The sequence below is a fragment of the Salmo salar genome, chromosome ssa12, assembly GCF_905237065.1.
Source record: "Salmo salar chromosome ssa12, Ssal_v3.1, whole genome shotgun sequence".
Taxonomy (NCBI): domain Eukaryota; kingdom Metazoa; phylum Chordata; class Actinopteri; order Salmoniformes; family Salmonidae; genus Salmo; species Salmo salar.
The window spans coordinates 79,789,169-79,801,389 of NC_059453.1; the positions used below are offsets into that span (position 1 = coordinate 79,789,169).

Consider the following 12,221-nt stretch of genomic DNA (forward strand, 5'->3'; position numbering starts at 1 on the left):
GACAGAACAGTATCACTAGGGACCAGTGAATGATATAACAGTATCACTGGGGACCAATGAATGATAGAACAGTATCACTGGGGACCAATGAATGATAGAACAGTATCACTGGGGACCAGTGAATGATAGTACAGTATCACTGGGGACCAGTGAATGATATAACAGTATCACTGGGGACCAGCGAATGATAGAACAGTATCACTGGGGACCAGTGAATGATAGAACAGTATCACTGGGGACCAGTGAATGATAGAACAGTATCACTGGGGGCCAGTGAATGATAGAACAGTATCACTGGGGGCCAGTGAATTATAGAACAGTATCACTGGGGACCAATGAATGATAGAACAGTATCACTGGGGACCAATGAATGATAGAACAGTATCACTGGGGACCAGTGAATGATAGAACAGTATCACTGGGGACCAGTGAATGATAGAACAGTATCACTGGGGGCCAGTGAATGACAGAACAGCATCACTGGGGACCAGTGAATGATATAACAGTATCACTGGGGGCCAGTGAATTATAGAACAGTATCACTGGGGACCAGTGAATGATAGAACAGTATCACTGGGGACCAGTGAATGATAGAACAGTATCACTGGGGACCAATGAATGATAGAACAGTATCACTGGGGACCAGTGAATGATAGAACAGTATCACTGGGGGCCAGTGAATGATAGAACAGTATCACTGGGGACCAGTGAATGATAGAACAGTATCACTGGGGGCCAGTGAATGATAGAACAGTATCACTGGGGACCAGTGAATGACAGAACAGTATCACTGGGGGCCAGTGAATTATAGAACAGTATCACTGGGGACCAGTGAATGACAGAACAGTATCACTGGGGACCAGTGAATGATAGAACAGTATAGAGTGTACAACCCACTGAGAGAGGGATGGGTGTTTGTGTGCAGGGTCACTACCTGATCCACTCAAATAAACAGTTGTGAGCAGCTAAAGATCTGACACATGCGCGCACATGCAAGCACACACCCACGGTGACTAACTGAATAAACACTATGCTCTCCATGTTTGTAAGCAAAGCCCAGAAAGATGCATCCTAAACTCCAAGTTGACCCTACAGGGACAAACACATTCCCTGTTATTTATTTTTGCTGATCGTCTCAATTTGCAGCTCTGGGGGAGAAGGTCAGGGAAATTACCACACGCTGTCTCAAACTCAACTCTGGACCTCAAAGCTAGATCCACTGCGTTTTTTCATTGTTTCCCTCTAATCAGGGACTGATTTAGACCTGGGATACCAGGTGTGTGCAATTAATGATTAGGTAGAACATTAAACCAGCAGGCTCTGGACCTCATAGGGTAAGAGTTGAATACCCCTGTAACTAGAGGATACTGCTGTAGAAGGAAGGGCTGCTGGACTGGTTTAGGGGATCTGGCTTTTACCATGCTGTTCTGTTACCTGAATAGCTAATATACTACATCCTTTAATAAGTTTTAAGACTACCAGTCGGGAGGTCAGAGGATCATAGGGTCAGATGTCAGGGTCACATCTGAAGGATAGAGACATGTATTGTACACATGGAGGTTAAATACACATGGAGGTTAGATACACATGGAGGTTAAATACACATGGAGGTTAAATACACATGGAGGTTAAATACACATGGAGGTTAAATACACATGGAGGTTAGATACACATGGAGGTTAAATACACAGAGGTTAAATACACATGGAGGTTAAATACACATGGAGGTTAAATACACATGGAGGTTAGATACACATGGAGGTTAAATACACATGGAGGTTAGATACACATGGAGGTTAAATACACATGGAGGTTAGACACACATGGAGGTTAAATACACATGGAGGTTAAATACACATGGAGGTTAGATACACATGGAGGTTAAATACACATGGAGGTTAGATACACATGGAGGTTAAATACACATGGAGGTTAGATACACATGGAGGTTAAATACACATAGAGGTTAAATACACATGGAGGTTAGATACACATGGAGGTTAAATACACATGGAGGTTAGATACACATGGAGGTTAAATACACATGGAGGTTAAATACACATGGAGGTTAGATACACATGGAGGTTAAATACACATGGAGGTTAGATACACATGGAGGTTAAATACACATGGAGGTTAAATACACATGGAGGTTAAATACACATGGAGGTTAAATACACATGGAGGTTAAATACACATGGAGGTTAAATACACATGGAGGTTAAATACACATGGAGGTTAAATACACATGGAGGTTAGATACACATGGAGGTTAAATACACATGGAGGTTAAATACACATGGAGGTTAAATACACATGGAGGTTAAATACACATGGAGGTTAGATACACATGGAGGTTAAATACACATGGAGGTTAGACACACATGGAGGTTAAATACACATGGAGGTTAAATACACATGGATTTCAGCGAGTCAGTGTTAGACAAACATTAGTTCTATAGACCCAGACTGGTTCCTTTCCCTTTTTTAATGAAACTGGGGTATATTTGCTGTGCATGTCACATGCATTGTTATTTGTGAATGTGGTCTCATTATTAGTACAATCCATTCTGAGGCTGTGCTCACCAGGCAGATCCGACCGATGCGGGCCTGGGTCACAGGACTCTGGCCCATCTCAGCAGACTTCTCACGAAAGAAGAAGTAAAGCTTGTCGTCATTCCTCTCTGCACTGTCAGGGATGAGCTGCACATGGATGAAGGAAGGGTCTGGGAGAAGGAGAGCGAGAAGGAGAGAAAGATGCATAGGAGGATATGAAGATCACTGAACATCTGGTTGATATCATTTACAAACTGTTTGCATTTCCTGTTTATTAAAGGGGAGAGTTGAGGATTTTGTAAACATTAAATATTATTAAAGAAGACATTTATTTACCATTTAACCATCTGGAGTTATACTGGTCTGTACGCATGGCGGTCTGTTTCCCAGTACGGAAGATGGCAGAGTCTGTTCCCATGAAGTCAATGTAGACCCCAGCATAGAGTTCACCATCTGAGAGAGAGGGGAGAGGGAAGGACAGAATGAGAGGGAAAGAGATTAATCCGCTTAGCCAAATACTTTGATTCTTTGATATAAAGCCAGCCACACCCTTGGCATAAAGTACTGAGGCTCTCCTTACACAGAAACCCCCACTACCCAAATTAAACCTTCTGTTCCTGGCAAGACCCCCTCGCGGACCCTAGTGCCCAATACTTTAAAATCAAAATCAAATCAAACTTAATTTGTCACATGCGCCGAATACAACAGGTGTAGACCTTACAGTGAAATGCTTACTTACAAGCCCTTAACCGACAGTGCAGTTCAAGAAGAGTTAAGAAAATATTTACCAGATAAACTAAAGTAAAAAGTAACACAATAAAATAACAATAACGAGGCTATATACAGGGGGTACCGGTACCGAGTCAATGTGCGGGGGTACGGGTTAGTCGAGGTCATTTGTACATGGGGGTAGGGGTGAAGTGACTATGCATAGATAATAAACAGCGAGTAGCAGCAGTGTAAAAACAAATGGGGGGGGGGGGGGGGGAATGTAAATAGTCCGGGTGGCCATTTGATTAATTGTTCAGCAGTCTTATGGCTTGGGGTAGTTAAGGAGCCTTTCTGTCCTAGACTTGGCGCTCCGGTACCGCTTGCTGTGCAGGAGCAGAGAGAACAGTCAACGACTTTGGTGAGGGCATTCCCTTACCTACGTCCAGCAAAATATCTTTAGACTGTCATCACCAGGGTGTCAATGTCAAAGACATCTTTAGCACACAGTGTGGACAAAGACAGATGAACAGCATACATCATAATACACACATAATAAAGATCATGCTGTTTGGCCAAAGGGACTAGCCACTACCCAGGCTTTTTAAAGTTATGTGAATAAGGCACACACAGGGTAGAAGGACCAGAGTCTTGTTAATCAGTGGGGAGACTGAATGTTGGTCCTCCAGTTGCTGGTTGGGTCTCATATGAGAGCAGGTGTCCCAGCATGCATTTAGTAGCTACGGGGAGTTCTCAGGGGTGGGGTTAATGGGACAACAGGGGCCCAGGGCAAAGGCAGCAACAACTATACAACTATACTACTACAGGTCTTTACTAAGTAGAGTCAACACAGGCCCTGATCTACAGTATAGAGTGTGTATGATATCTAGGGGTAGGGGTGAGGGGGTAGACCTACATGTGTGACCTTTTAGGGGTCAAAGTAGTATCCAGTTCTTATTCCCCGCCATTAGTCACCCATAGCTGATGTTAACTGGTGGAGACGGGGGTTAATTTGTCCTGGTTCCCTGCTTCCTGTAACGCCCTGGCCATAGAGAGGGGTTTTTGTTCTTTATTTTGGTTAGGCCAGGGTGTTACATTGGGTGGGCGTTCTATGTTCTTTTTTCTAGGTTGGTTTGTTTCGTTGATTTTGGCCGTGTGGCTTCCAATTAGGCACAGCTGTAGTTTGTTGTTGCTGATTGGGAGTCACACATAAGTAGCCTGTTTTTCCTTTGGGTTTTTATGGGTGATTGTTTCTGTCTAGTGCTTTCTTTTGAGAGTTTTTCCTGACAGGACTGTTTTGCTGTCTTTGGTTTATTTTTGTATAGTGTTCTCCATTTTTCATTAAATATCAAGATGGTTTCAATCCCCCAATTACTTGTTCATTATTTAACCCTCTGTTCCCCCATGTTTGTTTGTGAGTGATTGTTTATTGTATTGCGGTCCGTTATTGTGGCCTTGGATTTGTTTTGACGTGTATTGTGATTATTGCTGAGTAAAATTGCGTACATTACTCATATCTGCTGTCCTGCGCCTGACTCATCTACACCAGCTACACACAGACGCATTACATTAAATCCGATTCTTAACAAGGTATGATGCCTTCTGATTTTATCATCAGAGATGAGATCAGCATTGCTCTGCTATCCATCTCATGGGAAATAGGCACAGAATGAAAAAGGATAATTTGTCTGCCTGGACAGATTTTAGGCAATACAAACATTTTTAACAAAGTTGCCCCCCAAAAGATTGGGGATAAAGGTTGCTATTTATAGTAGTGGGAGATAAAAGGAGGCATACACAGGGGATATGGCCTCAGGGACCGTCAGAGTCACTGAGAGAGCCACGGGGACAAACTGGGTGAACTGGACTGGACTGGGACATCTCCAGCCATGTGGCCAAGTGTGGCCTGGATGATGATACTCACTGATCAAAGCCGAGACGCTGTTGAGCTTTGGGTCATAGGAGCACTTTCCCTTCCCAGACTCCACTTTTCCTGGCTCCAAATGCCATATGTATTCCTGAAATGGAAAAATCATAAGAAAGAAGCAATAAATTCATAGTGGTCTTCATCATGTCAGTGTGATTCCCTGGTGGAGGGAAAACTGAGGCAGTTCAATATTCTTCTAGTAGGTCCTCTGGGGCCTATAAGGCATTGTGGTTTGTAAAGGATGAAACATAGACTAATGAGAGTGCCTGCATTCAGAAAAAAACAGGATCTCAATCCAACTCTTTTAATGCCTCTCTAGTGCACTAGAATGACTGAGGGTATAATGCGTCAAGGGCTGTTCTCTCTGCACAACAATCTCTCATATGCCAAAAGTCTCTTATCCTCTCTTGGTTAAATCTGTATATGTAGCCCTACTGCTGCTGAGACCTGTACTTCTGCTCAGCAAAAACATGCCTGGGATGGAGGCTGGATGACTGATGCTCATGACTCCTGGCGTCTCTATACACAGCACTGAAAGGTAATTGTCAGGTATTTGGAGTCGCGGATAGAAACAGCCAATGGCATGCGATGACATGCCCTGTAGCCTTGCCACAAACCAGAACAAGTAAAATCCCCTAATCCCTCACTCTCCAATCGAGGACTGAGGGGAGCAGAGAGACGAAGACACCTTTGTCCGTCAACACCCGAGCAGGAGAAAGTGAGGCGCTTGCCAACGTTATTCTCCACTGGCTCCTACGTGCACCCTTATGATATTCCCTCTCACCTTTGATTAAAATCAACCACACATGTAAATCTGAAGGTGTTGGCAGCTCCCTGCAAGAGATGCCAGATGTTAATGAACATGTGGTCACATGTGCCAAAGGGATATTCTCTGAACATGTTTTTAAACCCTTTATGAAAGATGTTACCCGACAGAGGACTAAGTGTTGCATGCAACCCATTCAAACATAATGGTCCTGTCCTTCTAAGGGTTAAGACTTCCTTCCTGTACTGTGAATGGTGTTACTCAGCTATGTGGATCTATTATTTCCTTTCTGCTTTAGCAGTTTGTGTTTGTCCTGAACCAACAGGTCTGCAGTGAGAGTGGGTCAGACGTTAATCGTGTGAGACCTGTGGGAGAGGTTGGCCCACATTCCTACAGAGGGAGAGGGTGGTGGGGTGGGGTGGGGGGTGAAGGACTGGAGGGTGGGGTGTTCTGTGTCCTGTAACACAAGTGAAAGGACAATGTAAGGAGGAGAGGAAAGAGATGAATTTATGTACCACAAATGGGCTTATTAGTTAGAAACACTGTCATACATCAGTCATTGATGGTGTCAGTGTTATACTGTATTAACCCTCAATGAAAGATCTATATTTGATTGTGTAGTGTATTAACATGTTGTCTGACCTTGTCTAGAAAATCACAAAGTGCTGGACTTTCATCTCTCTCATGCATAAGAAGCAGGCGACACAAATACTGGAGAATCAGTTCAACAGCACACACACCGACAGAGAGTGTTTGAGAGAGAGAGAGAGAGAGAGAGAGAAAGAGAGAGAGAGTGTGAGTGAGTGAGTGAGTGAGTGAGTGAGTGAGTGAGTGAGTGAGTGAGTGAGTGAGTGAGTGAGTGAGTGAGTGAGTGAGTGAGTGAGTGAGTGAGTGAGTGAGTGAGTGAGCATGAGAAAGAGAGAGTGCTCAAATGATGGGGCATACACAAAAATTGACAAATGACCAACGAGAGAAAAGCACAACAGAAATATGACGGAGGAAACAAAAACAGACAAACATTTGAATGACCAATTTATTTTCTCCAAATGGACAGGGTCTAGAGAAGACATGCTTAGCAGTGAGGAGATAAGCGGTCAACTACACTCGAGACCCAACGCAGTGGGACAATTCAACTGATGATGACAGAAGTGCTTCAAGACACAGAATGAGCACAGAGAGAACAGAGGGGTCAGAAGACATGCACAGCCCCCCCCCCCCTAAAGAGAGAGAGGGAGAGAGGGGGGAGACAGAGTGCGCATGGCATGCAAGCTGAGGCCCAGAGTGGGTCGCCAGTGCACTCCCCAGCCATAGGGGCAAGGTTCAGGGGCAGACAGGCAGAACCGCCCAGGCTAGTGACGGGCACCTGACCCACGTCCCACCTTTAGTCCCAGTGTCTCGAACACAGCGCTGGGTTCGGCCGCGCGGTTAGCCCTCGCTCCGGTCTGGGGCATCTGCAGGTGCATGGCGGCCTAAAACAGGAGACAGCGACACATTTGGGACGTTACGCACCTGCAGTAGGCAGGACCTGACGTGAGCTCAGTAACTCTGTAAACTGGTCTTGGACTGATGTGACTGCATGACTGTTTAAATAATGTCATTCGGACAGCTTGTGAGGAAAATGTATGCATTTCTCATTCTGTAACATTCTCTGTGCGATGAATGTTTGTGTAGCTTAACTTCACCAGATGGCACGAACATCAGCAATATCCGTTCTATACCCTGTCGTTGAGTCAATACAGTCTCTCACAGTATGGTATATCCACTCAACTCTGGCCTGAGCCACTGCCAAGAACCAATATTTGGCTTTTACAGACAATACTAGCTATCATAGCCCCATGTAGGCTACTATCCTTTAGGTTTGTAAAAAGGAAATCACGCCTGAATAATGGCTTAACTGAAAAAGAAAGAATTCTGAAATCTGGCAAGTTGTTAACAATTGATCTGCATGTCTTCAGGTACAAAAGAAGGTTCCTGAAGTATGAGAAGGAGTGTCCGTGTGTGTGTATACATCCACATTAGAAAATGAGCCAATTTCTGGCATTGAGCAGCGTTTCGCCTTCTCATGGTTTCCTGTCTGAAAAAGCTGTGTGTGTGTATGGTTGTACCATTTTACATCTCTGCTCCCATACTTAACTCCAGAGAGAGAGAGAGAGAGAGAGAGGGCTCACGGGAAGAGTCTGACCTGTCTGTTCAATGTGAAGGGAAAATAAAAGCCATCTCATTAATGTACTATAACTAGAACATTCCACTGGCACCCCATAATGGGAGCTGCCATGGCCAATTACCCAACTCCTCACATGGTGAGGACTAGAGGCTGAGGGAGCAAAGAGGGAGCAGGCCAACTGAGAGGCACAGGGCTGCTAGAGCTATGAGTGGATGGATGGATGGATGGATGCCCTTTGTTAGTAAGGGTCATATGGATCCATATGAAATAGCAGAGGGGTGTGAAGAGGTCTAACTGTGTCCTCAGAGAGGAGGAAACAGGGAAATATTATCTATCCACAACTTTTATTTATTCCTTCTTAAATGCCCCAGGACCATCGTTAAGGAACAAGTATTGAATTAAAAGCAGCAGGGTTGGGGGTATTGGAGGGGCAATAAAACAGGGAAGTACTCTGTGGTGGTGATGCCCGGCTCCAGGAAACTCAAGACTTCCAATTAAGGAGTGAGACTAAACAGACAGCACCGTAACAGTAACGCTAACAGCAACAGTGCGCTGGGGACGACAGCTGTGTGCAGGCTGAGACTCCAATGGTTGCCTAGGCATGGGGGCAGGAGATAAAGCTGTGGATATCAGGAGGGGTAGAGGTTTGTGAAGGTATGAATGAAAGTAGGATTGAGAGAAAGGTAGAGAGAGAAAGAGAGGTGTGGGGATGGAAAGAGAGAGCGAGAGAAAGATGGAAGGGAGGAAGGCTGGGTTAGAGGTGTGGGACGGAGACTAAATGTCAGAGCCGTAGTCTCCCTCCTTCACCTCTTCACTGTGTACTTTAGCTTAGGGAACACACACTTAGTGTATTCCAAAAGGCACGGAGCTCTAACCTGTGCTTTGTGTCCGCGGTTGACGTAGGTACAGACGGGGTTGTAGGCTCCAGTCCCACAGACATACAGGTGGGTCCTGTTCCACGGCTCAATCAGACGGATGAAGTTCCCACACTCGCCCTGCATGGGGACAAACATAGACAAACAAGAATGGATTATCAATTTGAATGATACCCAGATAGAACAAGGTACAGAATGTCAATATACCAGTATAACAGTCATCTATTTATCCACACCCTACACTGGCCGAAAGGAGACAGTGAGGCTGGTTGGTCTCCTATGAGCTGTTCAGTTCCAGTCCTGCCCTGTCTGTCTGGCCAGACAGAGGGGAACCAGGCTTTTACAGGGCCAAATGAAATCCACACAGGTGTGTGCCACTAGAATGGTTTCGCTTGACCCCTTTTTCAGTGAGCTAAAAACTCAAATAAATACTTAGGCTATATACACCTAGTAATACAGGCACACAAATAGAAGTGAGTAAAAAAATATATACTTTATAGATGTTCAATATATAAAGAAAATACATGACTTCAAGTTACAGGTGGCACAAATCACCTGACCTGAAACATAAATGCTGAATTAGTTGTGTGGAAATGGAGAGTCAACAGAAATACTTACATTGGTGTCCTTTCCACTTAGAAGACACTCAGTCTTCCTCTGCTGGGAGACAGGCCAGTGGAGCTGAAGGCAGGGGGGAAACAGAGGTCATTTTATAGCAATAACCCAACCCATTGCACAACCCGTTCAACATCACTGGACTTATAGCTGTGGGGCTAAACCTGCCACAGGGATATCCACCCACGGTACTATTAGCCGACTAGGAATGGTCATATCTAGATTTAGTTTTTGTAGTTTTACAACCCTCATCGCCAGAATTGTGCAGTCAAATACAAACTAGAGGTGAGCTAATCAAAACATCCAACACAGGGCAGCGGAACGGGACATATGACCCTCGGGGGCCGTTTCTGAGAGCTGAGGTAAAGGGTTAGCCTCACCCGGGTTTATAGAGCCCTGGAGAGGAGAGGAGATGGGAGGGAAGGGAGGAAGTGGTGATGGGGGGTGACAGGAGGTAAGGGAAGGTGAAGAGGTGAAGCGTTAGTGACTGTAAGGTCTTACAATGAGCGGCTCCTTATTGATGTCATGCAGGTCCAGGGACAGGATGTGGTCCTTGCTGCCCACGTACATGCGGTCGTGGTCCTCGTCCATACGCAGGATACGGTAGTCGGACGTGTTCAGCAGGTAGGCAAAGTGCTGGGCAGTGCCAGTGGACCTCAGCTCTGCAGAGAGAGAGGGGGAACAAGAGAGCAATGTATCCATTTGGGACAGAAAATTGCTGTACACAAACACAGTAACACACACATGCACGCTCAACTGACACATTTCACAAACCACCCCTGTTAGGCATACCGATGTGGGGTTTATATGATGGTTTCCACTAACACTGTTGAAACCCAACACAGCAGATCAGTGACAAGTGCTAGAGAGGGTCTCATTGTGTTGTTGACATCTTAATACTGTCTAAGAGATGCTCCTTCTAAGAAAAGTATATCTATCATTGTCTTTCCTCCACATCTCTGCAAATACCGCCATGGACATCCACCAAGGATGCTTTTCTCTGGTCATCTGACGGTCTGAGCTCTGACGAAATTAAGAATGCATTTGACAGACATTCCCAAGGAAACAGTAACAGGACGCTTCCTTCAGAACCTTCCATGTGAGACTGGAGTGTTTGTTTGATTTCTTCTCCACGGTTCAGCAGCCATTTACAGACAGGGCAGTGCTGTTTGAGAGGCCCGCCGTCTCTCCACTGCTTGGGCCCTCCACCAAACACAAACACTCTGTGGGACCCTACAGGGTAGGGCTTAGCAGGATGGTATTCATATACTGCTGCTTGACAAACATTGAGGTTTCACTAAATAAGCTGGAAGATCCTGTTAAATGTTTACCTTTATTCTACTTAAAAAATGTCAGGAGACCACCAAAAAACAACAGCTCTACAATACCACATGTTCATGTACTGTATGTTACTTTTAGTTGTTCAATTGTGGAGATAAAAAACAGTACAGGAAGCATGTAGGTCTAATTAAAGTCTTCCACTGTTTACACGCTAACAGAACGAAGATGTACATAATCAGAGGAAGATGTCTGGCCATGTCCCCACTCTCCGAGGGTGTTATAGGGAGATGTCACGTCCTGACCAGTAAAAGGGGTTATTTGTTATTGTAGTTTGGTCAGGGCGTGGCAGGGGGGTGTTCGTTTTGTGTGTTTCGGGGTTTTGATGTATGTTTTCTATTTCTATGTTCATTCTATGTTCCTTATCTATGTGTTGTATTTCTTTGTTTTGGCCTGGTATGGCTCTCAGTCAGGGACAGCTGTACATCGTTGTCGCTGATTGGGAGCCATACTTAGGTAGCCCTTTTTCCACCTGTCTTTTGTGGGAAGTTGATTTTGCACTGCTGTTAGTAGCCTGCGAAACTGTTCGTTCGTTGTGTTACTTCTTGTTTATTGTTTTTGCTGGTTCACCGTTTATATTAAAATATGATGAACCCAACCCACGCTGCGCCTTGGTCTCACTCTAACGACGGACGTTACAGGAGAGTGGGATATGCAAAAAACACATTTCAAATTCGCATATTCATATTAATACATGTGTGAAATAGGACAAATATGAGCAGCCACCTAAAAATGATAATAATAATTATTATTATTATTAATATTGTTATGTCAACTTCAAACAAAATTGTCCTGGTGTATCACAGCTTCAAAGTGAAAACAACACAGCATAGTAAAAATAAATCAAATGTATCTGCTATTTCAAAAGTGTAAAAAGCAGTTTATTAATATCCATGTTTATGCAGGACCTGTTTCTAAACCGGTAACTCTACTCTGGTATGCCTGTCTAAAGCCAAAGCAGGCAAGTGCTGGTTTACATTCAAGTCCCTCTGTTGAACATAGTGAAAACTACATTCCTATGTAACTGTCTGACTGTCTCTCAGGAAGTTGTCTGAATACCAAGACAAGGCGGGAGTCATGCCCATGTCCTCCATCAAACCACAGGACCTTAAAATAAACTCTATCCACACACATTTCTCAACATACTCACCACTGAATCTGATATTACCAGTCTTTCATACAGGATCTAAATATAACTCTGGGTTACGTCAATAATCAACGATAAATAGCATTACATTTGCTATATTAATAAAGTTTGATTTAATACGTGTG

At 44.4% G+C, this 12,221-nt stretch overlaps 1 protein-coding gene across 4 annotated transcripts in view; it reads right to left on the reverse strand.

Moving 5' to 3' along the window:
• The window catches only part of LOC106565754 (semaphorin-3F), a 91,858-nt gene that overhangs the window by 21,711 nt on the left and 57,926 nt on the right, over positions 1 to 12,221 (reverse strand). For 2 of the 4 annotated variants that reach the window (XM_014133235.2, XM_014133233.2), the window contains exons 3-9: positions 10,113 to 10,273; positions 9,615 to 9,677; positions 8,997 to 9,116; positions 7,337 to 7,426; positions 5,189 to 5,282; positions 2,893 to 3,009; positions 2,587 to 2,726 (exon numbers count right to left, since the gene is read on the reverse strand). In XM_014133235.2, the coding sequence (XP_013988710.1) occupies positions 2,587 to 2,726; positions 2,893 to 3,009; positions 5,189 to 5,282; positions 7,337 to 7,426; positions 8,997 to 9,116; positions 9,615 to 9,677; positions 10,113 to 10,273 (785 nt within the window). The remainder of the gene's footprint in view (positions 1 to 2,586; positions 2,727 to 2,892; positions 3,010 to 5,188; positions 5,283 to 7,336; positions 7,427 to 8,996; positions 9,117 to 9,614; positions 9,678 to 10,112; positions 10,274 to 12,221) is intronic. The other 2 variants (XM_014133237.2, XM_014133236.2) reach the window with 1 other exon arrangement.